The sequence below is a fragment of the Diabrotica virgifera genome, chromosome 1, assembly GCF_917563875.1.
Source record: "Diabrotica virgifera virgifera chromosome 1, PGI_DIABVI_V3a".
NCBI classification, from domain to species: Eukaryota; Metazoa; Arthropoda; class Insecta; order Coleoptera; family Chrysomelidae; genus Diabrotica; species Diabrotica virgifera.
Window position 1 is genome coordinate 104,806,558 of NC_065443.1, and position 23,920 is coordinate 104,830,477.

The window sequence follows — 23,920 nt, forward strand, 5'->3', positions numbered from 1 at the left end:
CAACGTCCAAATTAATGTTACTAATATTACAGATGCGCGCCTGATCTATAGGTACGTGTCTTGTTGCCGTTTGCAGATCACCGCTCGGCAGATTGTTTATGTGCCGTACTTGCCATTCAAATAAATATGGGGAATGTATAATTGGTTGCCTATCGGCTAATATTCCATAGCTTGTTATTACAAGCAAATGGTCAATCTGGGTACGGCTTGCCGAAGCGGGCCTTATAAGAATTCACACAATCGCAATCGGGTGCATGGCTAGGAACATTAATTTGAAAAGTCTCTTACGCACAGCGCACAGAGATCACTTAAAGTATCGGATCGATCGAATTCTTTTAAAAACAATAAATAAAATTTAGTCTGTATTATCTCACAGATATTTTTTTTTATTTCACAGAAACGAATATCATCAACTCTGATTAACTTATATATTTACAAAAAATCTATAATGTGTCCATAAATGTGTGGGTCGGCCCTGCCGACCCTGACCAGCCGCCACTGGGTGAAACTTCGACACTGTATTTATTTTGATAGCCGAAATATAGAGCTGTTTTCAACTTAAATGCGACACACGTGTATAAGTAAAATAAGGCCTACGCCCTTAAGAAATCGTTCTTAATGTAAGCAAAATGAGTGGGCCTAAAATAAATATCTCTTTTAATTTCCACCATTTTGTATTAACGTGTCAAATCAACATGTCAAGCTCAAGCAAAACATGTCAATGTCAAAGTTATGAATAAATAGAGTGGAAATTTAAAACATTGTTTGTTTCCTGTTCATATAAATTTTTAACACGTAGAAGAAAATTGGAATGAATTTCATTACCGAAGGTATTTGTAAACAAAATGTTTAATTTAAAAATTATTTTATAAGCGATTAAACTTCAATTGATTGTAATTAGAATTACTCGTACATTTGTTTTAACGTTTAGACTGCCAATGCAGCAATAAATTTCAAAAAAATCTTTAAAATAAAAATTATCACAAAATTGGATTATAAATTTGACAGTTGACTTATTTGGACTCAAACTTAAAGGAATTAGCCAAATTTTTGGTAAATTTAAGAGATGTTGCTGTACCCTCGGATTGATATCAAATTCTGATCTATTTGTGCTTATATAGTTTGGTATAGTATGGTATAGTAGAATCTAGTCGCAACATAGGGGGTCCCGTAAGCACTTTTAGTTCGCCGCGATTTGATGGTGGTATTATAGGTTTTTTGGGTCGCTGAATCCAGTGGAAGTGGAAGCCCAAATGTGGTGAGTTTAATTGTTATTAACAAATTAAGGTAAAATTAGGTGTTTTCAGGAATTATTAGAAGCCCTGTAAATAAATTGATACTGTTAAGGTCTTCTATTGTGTATTTTTGGTCGTTGAATCGAATGCGACTAGTCGCAATTACTCAAAATGTGTTCTTATTTTGTTAATAACAAAATAATTGTTTATACGCCGAAAAGCTCGAAATGCGGTATCTACAGCAAGTTTGTAGTCTTTTTCATAGTATTTTTATAAGCTATATCGATTGTCACTAATCGTGATAGCTTAAACCACGTTCCGACTTTGTTATTAATAAATTATTGCAAACATATCGGTTTATAATACGTTTGCTCACGGTTTTTGCTCTGAATTTAAAAAAAAAACCACTTGGAATGACATGACATTTGGCATACACGTAGCTAACATGTCAAACAGAACAAGTGATATTGTGCCGATGTGGGCTTTTACCCTGGGGGTGAGTTTCACCCCGTTTCGGTAGTGAAAAAAGAAACCTTTAAAATAAGTCCCGAATTGGATAAACTGTATAATTCTAAGCATCATTTATTTTATACAGTTTTTTCACTAGGTCAATAATTTTCGAGTTACTTGCGAGTGAATATGTTCATTTTTCAACAAAAAAACCAAATAACTCGAAAATTGTTGACTTTAAACTCCATTCTTTTAAAAACTAATCATTCTAAGCCGGTCAAACTTCTAGAACCGATTAATAATACATAAATAAAGAAGAGCAAATAAGGCCAATGACTAATTTTAATTAGGGTGGTGATTAGGAGGCTATTTTCGATCACTTTTTCGCTGAAAAAATAGGGACTGACATTCTTTTCATTATAAGTCACTTAATTTTTGAGCTACAGACTTTTTTGTATTTCTGGAGATAGATATTTCTAAATACTTTAAATTAGTTTAAAGAAGTTATCCTCGAAAAATGCATAGTTTATCCGTCTTTTGACTTTGAAGCTACAATATTTAGCATTTGACGAAGAACAGCTAACATATAATAAAGTATAACTCGATTACAATTGGCCTTAAGAGAATTTAAAAAAAGCGTTTTGTTTATTTTTTTCACAAGTTACATACATTTTTGTTAAGTAAAGTTGTTTTGATAAAATAAAAACTTTTTAGGTTATTAGCAGAAAACTGATTAAAAACATTGATTTTTTCGATAAAAAACTAACACTTTCGATAGCGAATAAATCGAAAACTAATAATTTTATCAAAAAAATGTATAAAACATTTTTTGCTTAGAATGAATGTTTTAACCAACTTTTGCGGTCAAAATATAATAAAAAATTTTCACCCCGAGATGGGGTGACAACCATCCCCATGGTAAAAGCGCCTTTCGGCATCATATAGACTTTGATCCTTGGACTATCCACTACATATTCTCAAATTTTTAAGCAAATCGATCCACTCAGTAAAAATTGTAAGGTTTTGTCCTATTTTAAACTTCATCCCTTGGACTAAAATGGTGAAGATAATGCACTACGTATTTGTAAACATGAAACAAAAAACTATTAACGAAACTTGTTAACAGAAAATGTAACATAATTTTACCAACTTTTAATTGAAATGGCCTATCTCAACGTGCCTTCATTTGTACATCCACACTTGTAATTCTATTTAACCTTGTACCTTCGAAAATAAATCAGGTGGTCGGTCTAGAAACTGTATTTTCTGTTTTGGACATTTTCACGGCCTGTCACGACGGAGATAATTATTCCCAAGCTTATTTCTAACAATTACTCCTGCAGCTGCATGTTGTCTGCGGTTTTGGATATATCAAAAGCATAGATAAAACCGAGACGTGCACATGCACAATAACTTTCGGTTGGTGTAACAAAAAATATTAATTTTTAACTGGTAAAGATAAAAAAGCAAGTTTAGCACATTTTTAAAGCAGGTGACAATAATAAAATGTACCTGTGTAATTTGATCATTTTTCTGTAAACTCAAAGTCAAAATTCGATCCAGAATAAACTTAGTAAGCGAGGAAATAAAGCACTAAAATCGCGTAAACCTCTTTTTAGAGTACGACGGATCATTATGAAACTTTTTGCATTTTTTTTCGGGAGAGCTTTTTTTTACCACTTGGCATGAGGGACAAATGAAAATGCAGTTTTGTAGGAGAAAAATGTATTTTCCAAAGTGCATATCAAAATGTTAAAAAAATAAAAATTAGTCTCAAAAAAAGTTCAAGAACAAAGGCTGCAAAGGTTTGGTCTACGTTTGAGGTAGAAATGAGAACTATATGTGGGATGAATGATAGAGCTGTCAGAAGTTGGAGGAAAGAGAGGTAGAGGAAAACCAAGTAGAAGATTAAGCGGTAGGGGACTGTGTGATAGAGGACTTGCGGGAGAAAGGGTTAAATGGACAAGACACAATCAATAAAAATTAGTAGCAATGAAGAGTAAAGAAGAAGAGTACACGAAGAAGCAATACTGGAATAACTGTTGTATATTAGATACCGACGATTTTGACATTAGGTATAATTACATTTAATTGACAAATCAAATAAATAGAAGTAATGAAATCATGACTGTTTTGATATATTCAATATAATAGCAAATAACAAAGATACCTTTTATTTCAAACTCCTAACATAGAAATTAAAATATTTTTGATACATTTTTAAAAACACTTACAGATACATAAACACACTATTATTCATTTCTTTTTGTAAAAACAAACACCTCAATAACAGTTACAACTGCACTGTCCCCTATACAAAAAGCAATGCAATAAAGTAAAATTATGGCCAGCATGTGTAGAAAATCGAATGACAGGTCAAATCCTAGCTAAGACATCTGCTCTTATTATTATGTAATGAAATGATAAGCTAGACTTTAGGATGGTATAAAGGGATCACATTTGTCCTCGCAATCGAAAAATTTATTGCCTCCGTACTTCTAGTATAAAATAAATTTTTGATTTCGTGAAAGAGTAATTTTTTATTACGAGAAAACAATAATAGAAAATCATAAAAGTTATGTGACACAAGGAACCAAGTTTCTGATAATAAAATTTTAGATATTTCATCTCCAACAAAGTTTAATGTATTCTGCAGCTTACAGTAGAACAATAAATCATTTGAACCATGTAGAATCAAGTTAAAATAAAAAATTTAAATATAGTTGATAAAATCATGAAATAACAATTTGATAATTCTACATGTAGATTATAAATACAGGAGTAAATTATATTACAGAGAATTAAGGAATGTATAAGAAAAAATTGGGTCTTGATAAACAATATGTAAGGGATTAAATTATGATTTCTTTTGTGTCTCGTATCGGCTTCAAAACTCTGGGGAAATTTTGTAGAAAGTTAATCAGTCAAGGTCCATTGTTAAATTTGTATATAGAAATTTGAAAGTCATTGCTTGAGAAGTAGGTATTTTGTGTGAATTTGAAGGACTAAAAGACAGTTGGTTAAAAAAATAATTGTGATTTCCGATGAAAATAATGGAAGGGCAATCTCGATAATTAAGATTTGGAAGAGAATTAAAGGATTTCTTGCTGACCATTGAAAGAAGAGCTGTATTTGTAACTACAAATATGTTATTATTCATTCTTAGACCAGGACAATTTGGCAGCCAATACAGATAGGAACATTTGTTAGAGCATTTGATCGAGAATCCTTGTAAGCTGAACAAAGAAAGGAGTTTTAGCTAGAGAGTGTGATAAAAGAACATTTCTTTATTTAAAATGAAAATTTCAAGAAATCTGGAACAGGAACAAAATAGTGAAATTTAACTGGTTTTCGACAACAATATTGAAAACACAAAAAGTTTTGAAACGAAACAATAAAATAAAATTATTTTTATAATATACTCGGTGCTGAGTACAAAATGATAGCGGTTTAGACGGATAAATTTCTGATGCATTTGTGGAATAGATTCCTAGCATCGCCCGATGGTATGGTTGTATTGTAGTGATGTTGATTATAGTTACTTTCGAGTATTCGTTACAAATCGTTACTTTTGTATAAAGTAATCATTTACAGTATTCGTTACTTTGATTACTATGATTACTTTTGTATTTGAGTACCGGTAATCATATCGAGAATCGTATTTTGTGAGTAGGTAGGTATTTTGTATTTTGTATAGGTATATATATATATATAGATCTACTAGATAAAAATATAGGGTTCTCGCATTCGATCTTTGTTAATAACATACATTACATATTTTACCTCCATTATACCTGCCTCTGTTTCATCTTCTATCTTCTCCTCACACTCACAGTGTGAGGCTCTGAGGCTCACACCCTTAAAACGCTTCATACAGATAATGATAATCGATAACACTCGTAAAATACCGGTCCCGTCCGTTACTCGCTGGGATAAGATTGGTAGAAAGTATTGAAGTGAACTGGTTGTAGATACAATAGTCGTTACTCGCTCTGATACGATTAGTACGAAGTAATCAGAGTAATCAAAGTAACGATTTGCCTCTCTGTATAGTAATCGTTACTTTCGGTATTCGTAAGTAACGAGTACTTTGTAACGAATAGATACTTTTTCAACATCTCTATTGTATTGGTTTTTGACAAGAGCTATGAGTCATGCCGATTTAGTACACAAGTTTACGTGAAATTTTCAAGGTCATAGCTCTTGTCAAAATCCATTACCTATACCTGGGTTAACAGTTTACTTTATTCGTCATCGACACTCACTTCTTCTTTCCTCGTTAGAGATCGCTAAACGCATACGTTGGTATAATATTTAAATATATTTACCAACGAGTCGGTGCGTTTTGATTCAGTTCAGTCTTCTTACAAATCCTCTTTGACAACGGGTAAACCTAGAAACACGTTTCAGAGAATGGTAAGAAACTTAAATTCAATCAAAACGAAACCGTCTACTTTTTTTTTATTAAAATTATTTGTATTATAATTTTTTATTAATTTTCTGTAAAGAGTATCTGTTGATAATAAGAATTGGACAAGCTAGAGCAACATTATTTTGACAAGATGAGAAAAGTATTATGCAGTAGAGACCTTAGTTTACATACAAGACATAGTACGGTGGGAAAGACAGCGAGAGAATAGCCCGTAGAGCCAGAGATTCGAAGCGAACAGGCAAGAGATCAATAGGAAAGCCCTTTAAAAGGTGGCGACATAGCTGGCAGTCAACATCACAGCTACGAATACAAGCTCAAAATCGGTAAGAACAGGCCAGGAGGCCTGATATAAGAAAAAGAAGAAGAAGAAGAAGAAGACCTTAGTTTGCAACTCAAAATAAGAATATTACGTTCATATGTGTTTTCGGTGCTGCTGTATGGGGCGGAGGCCTGGACCTTGAAGAAATAAGTGATCGAATTAAAGCATCCGATAAAACGTTGATTTACAAAACACGTGCAGAAAAGTTAGCGCGAAAGACGACCCACTGTAACACATACAACGTTGTTACACCGAAAGTTGAAGGTTGACTAATTTTCAAACTACCAAAACAGGTAAAATTAAGTCTGATAACATTCCCCACAGTCAGCAGTACATTATTTTGCACATTTAGAACATTGTTCCATGGAAAACCCACATATGAAAATATTGGCGGTTACAACGTTGTTCCAGCATAGCATTCAATTATTGAACAAATTTGAATTTTATATATGTCCTTCTACTCCTATTTCTTATCGAACACTCAACAAAGACAAAGGTGTTTCTTGAACTCAGATAAGAATCCTGAGATATAATAAAAAATACAATGAGTAATTTGGCATAAAATAAAAGCATAAAAAACATAACTAAGAGATTTCCGTTTTTTACACATAGTGTTTGTACGTAACTAGACAGAAACAAATATTGTATAGCATTTCACGACCAGTGTTTTATGACTTTTGTTATTATTTACTTGATTTTCGTCTGGAAAAGTTATAAAAGGTGGTGAGAAATTGTCGTAATTGTCTTACGCTGTAAGTAAGAGTTAACGGAGGGCAGTTATGATCGTTGTCGTTTAATATTGTCTGCCGCAATAGCAAACAAAACACAAGGATTCTTAGTGGTAATAAAGCTAAATCGGCTTAAGATCTACAAACATATTATACTAAATTTACAATCAAGATGCAGTAGAAATAAACAAACCAAGACACGTTAAATGCTACAAGGAGCACTCATGATTTGGAATTCATGATTTGGGATTTACAATGTTACCGGCCAAACCCGATTTCAGGACAGACTAGTTTGGCCTAGGTCAAACATTTCTGCAAAAACAATTTTTAAGTTAATTATGAAAAATCGCTTTAAAGCATGCATTTTTTTCATGAAAATTAAAATATTTGATCTTTAATAACTCAAAAAGTATTGATTTATTTTAATACCTTTATATAACAAATTTTGCTTAGAATTTGTCCCTCTATCGATTTGTGGAGTTATTTTTAATATAAAGTAATTTTCACTCCAGAGAAGGGGTCACATCTACCCCAGGCTAAAAGAGTAAGTTGGCACCATGTCACTTTTGTTTACTGAGGTATCCTCTATCCACCCACAAATTTTCGTGAAAATGAATGGAGGTTCACCAAAATCGAAGGTCATAGTTGATATTTTTACCTTCAGTGACTGCACTATATTATGTAGAAAGGAAATTAAGCGACTCATAAGTTATTAAACGATACGAAGTCGCCAATTAATTAATTTAATTCATTTTAAGTACAACTCTGATGTAAGCCGGGAAGATAGGGTGGTTTTCTTGCGAAGAGGTTGTAGCTCAATAATCGAAATACACTTGATTTAAGAGTATATTCTTAGAATATATAAGCTATATAAATTATATCCGCGATACATTATATTTTCATTTTTTTCAGCATTTTTCTCTTTCAAGTTAAATCAATTAAAGGGTTGTTTGGTGGTGAAGGGGATGAGCTCAAAAATCGAAACTATATCACTTCGAAAGCTCATAAATAGCTCGTAATTCTGCCGCAAAGATCGATTTAATATCCCTAGTTTTAAAGTAGTGGGGGGCTGCCACCTCACTAAATTCCTTCCCAGTGTAACTTCTTCTTCTTCATCCTCCTTGTATGTAGGCTTTAAAGCCTGTTTCTTCTTCAATATTAGCCAAAGTGCAACGAGCTCAAAATTTTTAATTTGCCGGAATATGAAAGCTTATAAATCAGCGCAGTTTGTTTTTTAATTTTTGCAAGTGGGAGGGGGCAGCTCAACACGGGTCTTCTAAGTAATGTTTACGCCTATACTTAAATAGTCATTAAACGTTTATTATTATTAGATTAGTAGAAAAAGAGGTGTCTTGTGTTGGAAACAGGTTATTTAGAAGAATTTGTTAATGGAAGAAGCTTGAAATTATGGTGAATAGCTAAAAGATATCAAATGTAAGTGATATTTCATATAATAAATAAAGACTTTATATAGAATCTCAACAGAATGCAGACGATAAATACACAGATGTATGAAAGTAAGATTATTATTATTTAAAACCAGGGCAAATAAAATAGCAGCTGGAAATAGAATGAATAAAATATTAGCGTTTCGTGGAAATGTCAGCGTTAACAAAGCTTGGAATTATGGAATTATCCTCATTTTGCCATTAACGAGCAAAACATATATATTTAGGTAAAAATGAGTCAAATTATTAGAGTTTACATTGAGGGATTTCTATATTATAATGAAAATGTTTGTATTCTACTTACATTATTTTCAAGGATTTTCATATTTTATCTATTCACAAAATCGCTTTCTGTTAACGTCACCAAATGAAAAACCCCGTATTGCTTTAGTTTAAGCTAGGTAAATTCTAAATTAGTATTTGATGCATAGGTTGGAAACACCAATTAATATCTCATTTTGTTATCAACTTTGAAAGTGCATTAGGCCAGAAACTGACCATTTTGGAGTATAGTTTTCCACGTCACGACGGATTTGCTTGAAAATTTGGATTTAGGTTCTACTTACCCTCTACTCCGCTTTTCTTTAACTTATACTTGGAGGTGAAAGCCATCCCTTCTTGGGGGTAAGAGGATATAACCCGAATATCTGTTTTTCAAGTAATAACCTCGAATACTGATGTACCAAAGTAGTATATGACCCCATACCAAAAAAGAATGTGTGTGTACTTTGTACGCACGTAGAAGTTATTCTTCTGAATACTGATGTACCAAAGTAGTATATGACCCCATACCAAAAAAGAATGTGTGTGTACTTTGTACGCACGTATAAGTTATTCTTCTATTATATAATTTCAACGAAGTAAATATACTTAACAGGTTATTTGTATTTTATTTAAATATTAAACTAACTTTCTTATCTACCACTTTCAAAAATTTTTTATTAAAACAACCAAAAATTAAAAAAAAATATGAATCGTCCAGGATTGGCAGCCGCGACCGGTGCGACCTTCCAATCACTGACCCAACGCTCTACCAACTACGCCACCGAGCTTCTTTAAATGACACGTAAGTTTCGGATATAATTACACAACACGGTGACAAATAGATATATAAAAATGTTATACCTACATAATATTTTATTATCTTACTACAGAGAAAGACAAATCCAAAAATTATAATAAATAATACATTTACTAAAAACACTAATATATTCTTTTAATGACTTATTTGCGCTGATACAGATACATAAATACCTATCTTGAAAGATTAGCAACGAACTATTACTGTCTGTGTGCGCATGCGCGCAGATTTATGAAATTTTACTCTCAATCGCATCGCGCCTAAAGCAGAATAACTTCAAAAAACGGCATTGACCAATTGGTATAAACGAAAGTTGTCAGACCACAAACTATTCCATTCAAAAAAAAAAAGAATTAACTTCAAGAAGGCAAATGCAAAAGTCTGGCAAAAGACATGCTAGATTCTGAGCTGCTACGTCTTGAACCAAAAGTAGAGAACTACGAAAAATTTGTAGAGGTAATAATAAAGGTGTCTATAAAAACTATCCCCAGAGGATTGCGGACGAGGGGCATGCCCTATACAAAGCTCAAACACCACGAAAGCAACTAAAATACAGGAAAAGCTTCCTTGAACTAGTTTAGGATGAACCGCCTGAGCATTTTCCTCTTCCTCAGATTCAATTTCCTCTCGACTTTAAAACGAGGAAAACTATGATTAGGATAAGAACGGAGGTCGCTCCAGTAAAATCAAACATGGTAAAATGAGGGAAAATAGATGCTGGTGTGGACTGTGACTGTGAAGAAACACAGAATATGGAACATCTTCTTACATGCAGAAACTGTTAGTCCAAGTAATGAAGCTTGAAATATGACAAAACCTCGCAATTTCTACAGAATGGATCGATTTGCTTGAAAATTTAAGACTAAGTACTGAATAGTAAAAGGATCAAAATCTATATGATGCCGGAAGGCGCTTTCACCATGGGGGTGGTTGCCACCCCATCTCGGGGTGGAAATTTTTTATTATATTTTGACCGCAAAAGTTGGTAAAAACATTCATTCTAAGCAAAAAACTTTCTATACATTCTTTTGATAAAATTAACAGTTTTCGATTTCTTCGCTATCGAAAGTGTTAGTGTTATATCGAAAAAATTAATGTTTTTAATAAGTTTTCTGCTAATATCTCCAAAAGTTTTCGTTTTATCAAAACAACTTTGCCTAACAAAAATGTACCTTTTAAAAAAATAAACAAAACCGTTCTTTTAAATTTTCTTTAAGGCCAATAGTAATCGAGCTATATTTTATTATATCTTAGCTCTTCTTTGTCAAATGCTAAATATTGTAGTTTCGAAGTCAAAAGACAGGAAAACTATGCATTTTTCGAAGATAACTTGTTCAAAGTAATTTAAAGTGTTTAAAAATATCTATCTTCAGAAATTAAAAAAAAGTCTCTAGCTCCAAAAATTAAGTGACTTATAATGAAAAGAATGTCAGTCCCTATTTTGTTCAACGAAAAAGTGATTGGAAGCAACCTCCTAATCACCACCCTAATTAAAGTTAGTCATTGACCTTATTTGGTCTGCTTTATTTATGTATTATTAATTCTAGAAGTTTGATAGGCTTAGAATGATTAGTTTTAAAAAAAATGGAGTTAAAAGCGAATAACGAATTTTTTTAATTTGGATAAAAATGGCCTTTTCTTCAGAATAGAAAGATTAGCATCAGAGATATGAAAAATGTTTCAATATAAAATTGTAGCTTATTTAATTCTCAAGAACCTGGTTTGCAAATTTTTTCTACGGCAAAAATTGAGTGAGCTGTTGACAATTAAAACTTTTAATAACATGCAAAAACCACCTTTACCAACCCTTTCAAGGTCACCTCTTTTTGCAACTGAGGATTTAAAAAAGATTTAATATTAATAGGCTTATAGATATTGTAAAAACCTACAAAATTCTTTTTTACCAAACACTCTAAGATAAAAAATAAAAAAGTTACCGTTAAAAAATCAATATATTTTTGTGAAAAAGAAAAGGAGAAATTTAATTGGAAGCATAATAATGTAAGTTAGCGGTATTTTTAGTCATTGGTCTTATTCATTCTTCTTTATTTATGTATTATTAATTAAGATTCTGCAAGTTTGACTTGCTGAGAATAACTAGTTTAAAAAAAAAACTGGAGTTAAAAGTGAATAACGACTTTTTGTAGTTTGGCAAAAAATGCAATTTTCTTCAGAATAGAAATATTAGCAAATGAGATACGAAAAAATGTTTAAATATGACATTGTAGGGTATTTAATTCTCAATAACTTGGTTTGAAAACATTTTTTCTACGGTAAAAATTGAATGAATCGTAAATGAGTATTATCGAAAAACATTGATTTTTTCGATATAAAACTAACACTTTCGATAGCGAATAAATCTAAAACTATTAATTTTTTCAAAAAAATTGATTAGAATGCATGTTTTTGTCAACTTTTACAGTCAAAATATAATAAAAAATTTCCACCCCAGAGATGGGGTGGCAACCACCCCCATGGTAAAAGCGCTTTTCGGCATCATATAGATTTTGATCCTTGGACTATCCACTACATATTATGAAATTTTCAAGCAAATCGATCCATTCTGTAAAAATTGCGAGGTGAAAAGCTTTGGTTCCTGGACTATGTCCTCATCGGTGGACCCTCGAAGATTTGTGGCTCGCCAACGAACACGGAACCGACGTAGCCCGATACTGGTCCGAAATTTTATGAGTGACCGGATAAAGGATATTATGTCCGGACACGATAAAGTAAAAAGTAAGGGGGTGAAAAAACATACGTTCAAAATAAGTCCGAAAATGGATAAACTAACTAATTCTAAGCAACCTTTGTTTTATAGATTTTTTTTACTAAGTCAATACTTTTCGGGTTATTTGCGAGAGGAAATCTCCATTTTTCAACAACAAACAAAATACGTTTTTAGACGGTTTTTTGCAAATAACTCAAAAAGTAAGTAGCTGGTCTCCAATAGATGCTGGACGCTGCGTACACTGTCACGCAGTAAATCGCGTCTGCATGCTTTATACAATAAATAAGGGATGTAGTCTCTATTGGACGTCGAACGTAGCGTCTAACTGCTATGCGACTTCAAATATTGGGCGCAGCGTCTTTAGTTATTTCGAGCATTGTATCGTACGGCTGGTATGCGTATTAACATGGCGAAATGAGAGACATTTAACATTCAATTAATTCCCAAAAGAGAAAAAGATGAGTTTTTATTTGAGTTGGTCAAAAGTAGCAGGTCAATATTATGATGCCAGCGATAAGAATTATAAAAACAATAAATAAAAACCTTATTTTGTAAAAGGTATATGTATTTAAAATCCCTAAAAAGCGGCTGTATCACAACAAAACGTTTTTGGAATCAATATTCCATCATCAGTGTTATCACAGGTTTACATGCTTTAAGCCACCAAAATGTACGGGTAAAAACCCTTAAATTGATTTTAAACAGTTGGGGTTACATTATATTATCTGATTTTGAAGGATGTTAAAAATATTTCCAGATTAACCCCTGGCATCACATGAAATCAACCATATTGGCTGGAAAATTGTAGGTAGAACCTTACATGGCAGAGTTTAGGTGACAACTGTGAATTAGCAGACAGCTTAGGTGACAATTTTTCTTGGTGATATATTTATAAAAAAAATATTGAAAAACATACGTTGGAAACAAATAAGTGAAATGAATGAGTGTAAAAAGAAAAGTATTGTCAAATTGTGTAAAATATTTTACACATTTTTTAAACACACTTTTCTTTTTCCAGCCGTTTTGTGTACAAAACATATCAGTCTTTTTCAAATTAAGTGAAATAATTACTATGCCAGGAAGTTTTTAAAAATACTATACTTTTATCAACTAACCACAACTAACCAAATAATAATAATTAGTACATAAATTTTTTTCATCGCACTCGACTGATAACGACAAACATCGGATGATGCCAGCGAACGACAAATGCTGTACGCAACGTCTGGCTGGACGCTGTACGCAACCTACGGCATTTATTGGAGACCACAGGCCAAGGCCGCATCTAGATTGGATCCGTTTTTCTCCGATCCGATCAGATCAGATCCGACGTCGGATTAAAAAATAAACCCATAGTATTAAATGGCGATGCCTACATTAGATCCGTTTTTCTCCGATCCAATCAGATCAGATCAGATCCGAACGTCGGCCGACGTCGGATTAAAAAATAAACCCATAGTATATATTAAATGGCGGTGCCTACATTGGATCCGTTTTCTCCGATCCCATCAGATCAGATCCGAAATCGGCCGACACGTCGGGAGTAGCTTCTCCTATTTTCATCGAGAAGTGTTTGGTTTCATTCCGGTGTTTGCATATAAGTAATTTAATATTTTGTTTTAACTATTTCATGAAATAAATCAACGATTAAAGCTTCCAAATCTTAATATTTAATTTTGTAACATGTATCTCTACAAGATAGATATTTTATAATGTCTTGAATATAAGGGTTACAAAATCTCTTTATTTATAGGTATAAAATATAATACCTCTAGCACAGAATAGGAAACAATTATTATTTCCTATTCTGTCCCTCTAGGTAAATAGTTTTATTGGGATGGTCAATTTCACTTTGGTTATAAAAAACTAACGGGTACTACGTGTCTTTGAAATTGCCAAAATAATCTTGGATAAAACCTTACAAAGAGAACCGAAGTTTATTACTGCTCAATTTGTGATAAAACCGGAAATACATATAATTATTATACTACCTATTATGTGTTACTATTTCCTTTTATATGAGAATATTTTTTAATATGTGCCTACTCAAGGCTAGTTTGTAATAAATCAATGTATTTTTCTCATGAATTATTTTACATTCTTGTGACGAAAAAATAGGATCTTAAATTTATCAGGATAGTTACGCAGATTTTTGTTTATATTAAACTCTTCTGAAGATCTGTCTTTATTAAATTTATGCATCCATCTACATTTTTTTTTCTACGTCTTTTAAAAACGTTGTTAACACAACAGCCAACACATTAACACATCTTCATTGGAACTCATTGTCGGTGGTCGGTGTTCGGAATTTAACGGAACCAATGTAGGCACCCTCGCCGGAAAATCGGTCTATATCGGATCTGATCTGATCGGAGAAATACGGATCCAATGTAGGTGCCACCTATCGGATCGGATCGGATTTGATCTGATCTGATCGGAGAACAACGGATCCAATGTAGGTGCGGCCTAAGAAGTATTTTATCGAAAAAAATATTCTTATCAAAAATGTAGCTTATATATATATATATATATATATATATATATATATATATATATATATATATATATATTATATATATATATATATATATATATATATATATATATATATATATATATATATATATAAAAAGGAAACATGAAGACTCGAAGAAGCAGAGTTGTAGCTCATGAAAAGTAGAAGCCCAAAAATCAATAAACTAACTAATTCTAAGCAATTTTCGTTCTATAGAGTTTTTTCACTAATACTTTTCGGGTTATTTGAAAGCGAAAAGCTTCATTTTTTAACAAGAAAAAAAAACACGTTTTTAGACGGTTTTTTGCAAATAACTCAAAAAGTAAGCAGTATTTTATCGAAAAAAATATGCTTAGCAAAAATGTAGCTTATAAAAAAAAGGAAAAACTGAAGACACAGAAAAAGCTGAGTTGCAGCTCATATAAAGTAGGTTCTTATTCGTCAAATTCCTAATCGAATAAATATGTTAACGTGACATTACCAAAAAATAAAGTACTTTTCGGGGGAACTCATCAAAACTAAAACTCCTTTAAAGTACTTATTTAAAAAAGCTTTATTTTTAGTTGTAGGTTTTGTTTTTTGAATATTTTGGATTTTTTTATTTTTTTGTAAGACAAAAGGTTGTTAATAAGGCTATTCAAATTTGCATACAATCGTGATTAGTGACTCGTTTAAGTCCTTTCAACTATAACCCTTTCAAAAAGCACTTTGAAGCGGTGAAACTTACATATTTCATATAAACAATACAAGTAAAGTAAACTGTAAAGCGGTGACGATTAATTTCATTTGGGATGCTAATTAGGGGGTGATTTTTACAACTTCCTTTTACCAAAATACGGACCAGCTTTATTTTGAGCGTAATTTCCTTAATGTTGTTCTGAAGCTATTTCCTTGTGGCATTTTTATAATTAAGTATTTTCTATGGGAAATAAGCCACAATTTTACTAAAAAATGAATTTATTAACGTTTCGAAGCCCAAATCAGATTTCATTGTCAAAATACAACGTTGTATTTTGACAACGAAACCCGATTTGGGCTTCGAAATGTTAATAAATTAATTTTTTAGTAAAATTGTGGCTTATTTCCCATAGAAATACTTAATTAGTAATTTCCTTAGTTTTGATGCTAGAAATTTTTATAGAAAAACAAAAATAAAGCTTTTTTAAACACTAAGAAAATTTTAGAGTTTTCCTCGAAAAGTGTTTTTAGTCCAGGGCGCATCTGTTTTGAGATGGACGTTGAGAGGTGACTCAAATTTTTTTGCAGAAATTGCTTGAAAATAACTCAAATAATAATGTTTGAGTTATCCTCCCACTCAAAATGGTCCGGAACTTTTTCGTCTTTTGATTATAACTATAAAACTATTCATTTCTCAGAAAAGTTGTACTGACATAAAAGTTGCGTAATTAAATTCCTACAATACAGAATTGGTTAAAAATTCAAAAAGTAGTCACCCTTGTTGCAAAATAGCAATAATTGCGAAAAAAAAACCATACAAAAAGAAGTATTCGAATTTTACGTATTTCAACCATTTACGCTACACTTAGGACCTTCATATTTTACTCAGAAAAACTTTATGGTATAGTAAAACAACACTGTAAATTTTATTAAGATGGGTTTAATAGATTTTGCAAAATAAATTTTGTAATAAAGATTTCGCAAAAAAAATCGTTTTTTTAAAATGTTGCAGGACTGAAAATAAAGCAGATAGCAAGTTGATTTTTTTTTGCTTATAGAAGTATACTGTACCTTTCATTTGCAATTTGCAAAATAAAAATCGATTAATTACCATGGCGTCAGGAAATTTTTTAAATAAACATTAATTTTTGGTGCTCGCGCAGGACAGCGGTGTTAGATTCACACAAGTTGATTTCAACCAAAATTTCTTCCAATCTTTATCTGATATATTTTCTTAGTCTATATTTTGTTGTATTTTAATGTTTTAATTCCACAAAAATCAAACTACTTTTATTATTGTTTGTGAAATATTGTTTAAACAATTGCATATGTTTAAAAATAATAAACTTTTATTCTCTAAGTTAAAATATATGAACAAAGAAAGTTTTTGCTAAAAGAGTGTTATTTCAAAAGATAAAGTATGTGTTTTTATTTTGCAATAAACAAATTTATTTATTTATATCGAAATGTAATAAAAATTAAAATGCATTAATCATTATCAAAGGTCATTGGAATGCCCAATCAGGGCAAACTATCCGCTGTCTTGCGCGTAGCACCAATAATTAATGTTTATTTAAAAAAATTCCTGACGCCGTGGTAGTTAATCGATTTTAATATTGCAAATTGCAAATGAAAGTTGCAGTACACTTCTATACGCAAAAAAAATTTCAACTTACTAACTGCTTTATTTTCAGTCCTGTAACATTTTGAAAAAATGAATTTTTTTTGCGAAAGCTGGATTGCAGAATTTATTTTGCAAAATTTATTAAACCGATCTTAATGAAATTCACAGTATTGTTTAACTGTATCATAAAGATTTTCTGGGTGAAATATGAACGTCCTAAGTGTAGCATAAATGGTTGAAAAACGTAAAATGCGAATACTTGTTTTTGTATGGTTTTTTGGCAATTAGTGCTTTTTGCAACAAGGGTGACTCTTTTTTATATTTTTAATCAATTCTATATTGTAGAAAATTTAATTACGCAACTTTTATGTAAGTACAACTTTTCTCGGAAATGAATACTTTTAAAGTTATAATCCAAAAACGAAGAAAAAAATCGAATTTCTCCTTCATTTTTTGACATTTTAATTATTTAAACAATGTTCTGGACATTTTTGAGAGGGAGGATAACTCAAATATTATTATTTGAGTTATTTTCAAGCAATTTCTGCAAAAAAATTTGAGTCGCCTCTCAACGTCCAAATGTACTAATACTTTTACAAATGCTATTTGTCTATTTGTTTTTTGTTAATTTTCGTTGAAATATTTGATTTGAAATTTGACTAGTAAGAACCTATTTTTCATGAGCTACAACTGTGCTTCTTTTGGTTCTACAGACTTCAGACATAAATTGTTTTTTCGTTTTTTGGTGAGCTACATTTTTGTTAAGAATAAATTTTTCGATAAAATATTTACTTTTTATCCAAAAGTGAAGTGAAACGTAAGAGAAACCAAAATTAAAATTTTCATGCCATTCGGTTTTAACCCTGAAAATTACACGGTATCGCCGTATTTCACGTTCATTTACTGATCTATGTATATCGTATTTTGTTATCGTCTTGAAAGTGTATTTAACACAAATAGGAAAATAATCGATAGGGTCGTTATGCTTATAGTCTAGTTTTCCTATCATAGTAACAAATATTGAAGTACGGAAATATACACGCATCGTATGTTCCATCTATTGATTTTATATCAGAAAAAACTAATAATTCATAACAGTAGGTGCAGTTCATCCCAGGTTTATTGCGTCAGGAGAAATGACGTCACGACTAACCGGCGTTTTTAAACTTTCGTAGAAATTGTTTAATTTGTTTAACTTTGTTGTTACGTAGTAGCCTTCAGTGTATAAAGTTTGAGAGTGATATGTGATTTAAAATAAGATACCGTACGTAATATTATCTTAATAGGTAAGTTGTTTAAAATCATCCTCATCATCATTATCATGGCATCTACACTCCTAGCGGAGTGATTGCCGCCCTCTTTGGGCCCTTCCAATTCGTTTGTCGCGAGTCGCGGTGAATCAATCCGCATTAACATTTGGTTTTACAATTGGTTGTGTGACTTGGCATCTTCTACAATTTTCCTTCATTCGTTCCTGTTTTTGCTTCTGGTTACCCATTCTCTGACTCCCATCTTCTTAAGGTCCTCGACTATCTGGTTCTCCCATCCAGTTTTGGGTCTTCCTCGTGGTCTGCCTGATACAGGTCTCCATTTGGAAATTTTCTTGGTAACGGCTTTTGGATTCCTCCTTTCTATATGTCCCATCCATCTGAGTCTCTGTGCCTTGATAAATCTGACGATGTCTTCTCCTTTCAGAAGTTCTCTTACTTCGTGGTTCATGAGTTTTCTAAATTTATTATTATCTAAGTTTAGTGGTCCTGCTATCCTACGAATTATTTTCCTTTCTAGGATGCTCAATCTTTCTTCCTCTTTCTGTGTCAGACACATCACTTCAGCACCATATGTGATTACTGGTCTAATTGCTGCTTTGTAAATTTTCAGTTTTGTGTTCTGAGTAAGCTTCTTATCATTGAGGAAGTTACTGTATTTCCAGTAGGTTCTGTTTCCTGCCTGGAGTCTTTCATTAATTTCGATACTTTTATCATTAGTTCCATTAACTGAGACTCCAAGATATTTAAAATGTTCTACCTTTTCCAATTCATATTCACCAATGTTGAAGCTTATCATATTAATTGGGTTTTTTCATGAGCATATTAGGTATTTTGTTTTGTTTTGATTTATTTCTAAACCCCTTTTGGATGCTTCTTTGCATAACTTCATAAATTCTTCCTTTACTAAACTGTTTAGGTTTCTGCTAATTAATACTATGTCGTCAGCATACTCCACAAGTTGCGACGTCGACGTTATAATCGTAATAGCTTTTATTTCTGTAGCTCTTATTGTTCCTTCTATAGCGACATTAAATAGTGACGTTGATAGAGAGTCGACTTGTCGTACTGCACTTGCTATTTCTATATTTTTGGTGATTCCGTTATATGTAATTATTGCTGCAGTCGAGCCTTTCATTGTCATTTTCGTAAGCTTTAAGTTTCATTGGTATATCTAGGTTTTTCATGTCTTCTATTAGGTCGGGTTTTGTTAAGCTGTCAAAGGCTTGCTTGAAGTCTATGAAAAGGATGTGTAAGTCGATATCATGTTCGTAGCATTTCTCAATTGACTGTGTGATTATGTGAACTGCGTCTATTGTTGACCTTTCCTCTCTAAATCCGTGCTGGTAGTCTCCCATTTTAGTTTCAATATGTTCTAAGAGTTTTTGTCTTATTAATGATGTCAATATTTTGTAGGAGCTGTTTAACAGTGTTACTCCTCTATAGTTGTTACATTTTGTGTTGTATTTAAAATCAAGGGGGACAAAATCTGTAATATGTTAATAGGATTCTAAAACTGATGACTTGTGGAATGTTTGAATTAAATGTTACGTTTATATGGGATTAGCCATAGTTAGATTGTAATGACAAATATGTATATATTTTTACCTAAAATAATTAACGTTTCAATTTCTACTACGGAAACCGTTGTCAAAATGCAAAAACCGTTGTACACATATGCAACACAAAATACATAAAACTAACTTACCAAAAACACCAAAACTCATTATTACCAACATCTACACACACAGAATCACATAACATACATAATTATTGCACAAATACTCAAAATAATCAGATGTTGATGTATCACAGAGCAAAAAAACATCTACCCTCATACTATTCCAGCTACAGCTGGTTGTTGCCTACAAACATCATAGGCAAAGTACAATTTTTTTAACAGGAGTGGGATAGAACCTCAACAATAACAACAATTTGGCGGTTGTGGTTCAGGGGCGTCATTTGATAGGGTCAGGGGGGCATCCCCCCCCCGACCCTGAAAATGACTGAAATGTACAAAAAATAGATCAATTTTTTATTATGTTTGCATATAAATGTATTGTAAATATAATGCTTGCCCCCCTATCAAAATTTCAAATGACGCTCCTATTGCGGTTCAACACACCTTCTTAATAAATTTTTGCTATTATATTTATTTTGACAACGATTTCTTGAGTGGAAATAGCAACGTTAATAATTTTAGGTAAAAATACAGGGTGATTGATTAGTGGGGTAAAGCTCTTTATAGTAATAGATAGCAATAAAAGTTAATAACAAAAATTTTAGCCACCTTTGTACAAAATTAGTTAGAACGTTAAAGGGTATTCAATAACACAGTGGCAGACCAAACTTATGTTTTTTAAATGGAACGCCCTATATTTTATTTTAAATTCGAAATCCTGTTAACTTCTCCATCAAAAAAATATAAAGGTTTGTTATGTTATACAGGGTATTTACAAAGTTATAACCAATTTTATATGAAAATCGTAACAAGTCCAACTCCCTGTATAAATAAAAATAAGCAAAACAGCAATGGTGTATTAATGCCATATTTTTTTTACGTATTGTCACAATTTTTAAGAATTATTGATATTGCTAATTTGCTTTATATCAAATACAGGGTGAGTCAAAACGCAAGTACATTATTTTCCCAGTCATTTTAAATGGAAAACCCTGTATTGTATATCACTATTGAAAATTACCATTATCGTACTTTAATTTTTATATAACATTCCTCATGTCTAAATTTATTAGTTTACGAGATATTTTTATTTTTCAATGGACCAGTAGCGCGGTTACCCAAATCACCAGAATTTAATAAACTGGACTGATTTTTTTGGGTTACGTTAATATTGAAGTTTATAAAATAACTCCAACAACAAGGGGTGAGATGAAAAATAAAATACAAAGTGTATTTCGATGTGTTAATTTACAGATGCTTCGTAGAGTAAGTAGCTTATTCAATGATATTTTTTAGGCGTGCATAAAAAATGTGTTAAGATGTAATTTTGAACACCTTATGTAATTAAATATTAAAAATATTTTATTAAAAGTAGCTTCTAATTTTTTCAAACATGTTTTTTTTTTGTAAAATATAATACTGATAAAATATTTTTCGTTCTTTATTTGTTTCATTGTAACATTTACTACAACAGTATAGTAGTGTTTAATTGTCTTCACAAAATAATATATTTTGTGTTTGTGTGTTTTTTTTGTAAAATTTGTTACTAATTTGCTTTCTTTATTTGTTACATTTACATAAAAAGTAGTTTTTAATTGTTTACTAAATCAATCACCCTGTATATACGTGTCATTACAACCTAACTGTGGTTAATCCCATATAAACATAACATTTAGTGTAAAATGTTAATTGTTAAACTTTAAACAAACTGGAACATGAAGTAAAAACCACTTCTATGTAAAAGGTATATTTACTAAAAATTTTTAGAATCCCAATGGATTCAATAAAATGAGTTCATCAGAACGTTTTCAAACCTATCGGTCCATCATCAGTGAATCTAAAATCAAATAAGTAATCCCACTATTAAAATTGAAAAGATGGTTGAAATTGTGAAAGTTAAAAAATGTGGTTATGATTACTTACTTGAATACTTGCAAAATAGCCCCAGAACCAAACAATGGTTGTGATTATAAATAAATCTACATTATGTTGAAATAAATTTAAAATGGCTAAACGCCGATGTTCAGGGATTAAACCTCTGGGAACATGGTGAAACTCTACCCGAGGACCCAATCAACCATCTTCGGTCAACGATGACTACTAAGTGTCAAAGCTATGTAAGGAAATGCTTGATGTGACATTGACAGTTGAGGAAGAAGGTAGTCGATTTTCAAGGAAATTTAAAAACAAAGTCATGATCCAAGACGAAGATATGGTAAAGATTTTAATATCTGAAAATGTCTGTTAATTAAATCTATTGTTTTTTAAAATTAAAAGAAAATGTGTTTTACAAAATAAAAATTATTTTAACTGTAGGTAACTACAAATTGACTGTATCAAATAAAATAAACCTGATCAAAAAATTTTTTCAATATGATAAAGTGAGCTGATTAGTAGTAATGACAGAAATAAAATTAAATAAGTGGTGATATAGAAGAAGTTTTAAATTTTGAAAAGGGATATTATTATATCAAGAAATTTATATGTCCACAGTATGTGTATTGATGGTTGTATAGGTAGAAGGGAAATTTTTATTTGGATGTAGGTGAAAATTAAAAAACTTAAATAGATTAGAGTTAAGATATAGTCAATCTGATAGTAGAAAGTATGATTCAGGAATGCAATTATTATGGAACAATTTTTATGAAATTGAGAAAATTCTTGTGACAAACTGGTGAATATGTAAAATTGATAATAAATAATTGTAGGATAATAGGTTGCCCAGTAACTATTACATCATCACGCCCAGATGAATGACGTCACTAGTATGATGTATATGCCAAAAAATCGAAAATAAAAAAAAAATTGACCTATTTCGGGATTTTTCTTTAAAGTCGCCGGTTTACGAAATAATGAATTTATGCGTTACTTTATGGACGCACTGTAGAACTTACAACGGGGAAAGATTATTGGCCTTGTGGAGCAGGTAATGTTCTCAGAGGGACATAGCTGCAGATCTAGGCGTAACATAGGGCGTTCTGTTCAAAACCTATGCGAGGTAAGAGGAACTAGGAAAGCTCAAAAATAAAGTAAGATAAAGTCGCCAAAAAGTAATAACGGCTCGCCACGGCCGTCTTCGGCCGAAACGAATTGAAAGAAAATTGAATTAGAATTGAACTTCAAATCAGCGAAGCTCGGAAAAATTTGTAATATCTCGGTGAAAAATGATCTGATTTCGATATTTTTTTTAATCGTAAAAAACAATAATTATTTCTACGAAATATGTTTTCTGCTACAACGATTATTTGACTTGTTGCGCCCACAGCATATATGTACATATACAGTAAATTAATAATATATAGAATGTTAATAGAATGATATAATAATAAAATTAATAAATTAGTTTATATTTTACTATGTTTCAGGTGCATGACGTCGATGAAAAAACTTGCCATTTTGTCAGCCGTGAGACAGGATGGGAGATTGAATTTCACCAACATGAACCCCACACCAGGAACACCTCCCGGTCCGGTGCATGGGGTTAATGTTATGTTGGGAGGGTAAGTTACACAAACAAATAAATATTATAGCGTGAGTTTTCTTTAACCTCATTTAAGCCAAAAATATACAACAAAACGAAGATATCTATATCTTAAAATTATTATGTCTATCATTTTCTTTTTAAATTGGTCACTGGTCTCTCAATTGTCGAATTGATATTTTGTTTTAATCGTTCCTCCTATTTCCTTAAGATCTTATTAGTGCGTAGTAACACTAAATATTATTAGCTTCT

The 23,920-nt window shown here is 31.6% G+C and overlaps 2 protein-coding genes across 12 annotated transcripts in view; one reads left to right on the forward strand and one right to left on the reverse strand.

The window, feature by feature from the left end:
• LOC114325330 (probable beta-hexosaminidase fdl) overlaps positions 1 to 23,920 on the reverse strand; it is a 430,895-nt gene that overhangs the window by 201,971 nt on the left and 205,004 nt on the right. The window contains exon 1 of one of the 11 annotated variants that reach the window (XM_028273375.1): positions 8,917 to 8,952. The exons of the other annotated variants lie outside the window; for them this stretch is intronic. Within the exon in view, the coding sequence (XP_028129176.1) occupies positions 8,917 to 8,937 (21 nt within the window). The 5' untranslated portion in view covers positions 8,938 to 8,952. Of the gene's footprint in view, positions 1 to 8,916; positions 8,953 to 23,920 lie in introns of those variants that run through there. 11 annotated transcript variants of the gene reach the window in all.
• The window catches only part of LOC114325334 (uncharacterized), a 134,558-nt gene that overhangs the window by 45,440 nt on the left and 65,198 nt on the right, over positions 1 to 23,920 (forward strand). The window contains exon 3 of the mRNA XM_028273384.2: positions 23,553 to 23,687. Within this exon, the coding sequence (XP_028129185.1) occupies positions 23,557 to 23,687 (131 nt within the window). The 5' untranslated portion in view covers positions 23,553 to 23,556. The remainder of the gene's footprint in view (positions 1 to 23,552; positions 23,688 to 23,920) is intronic.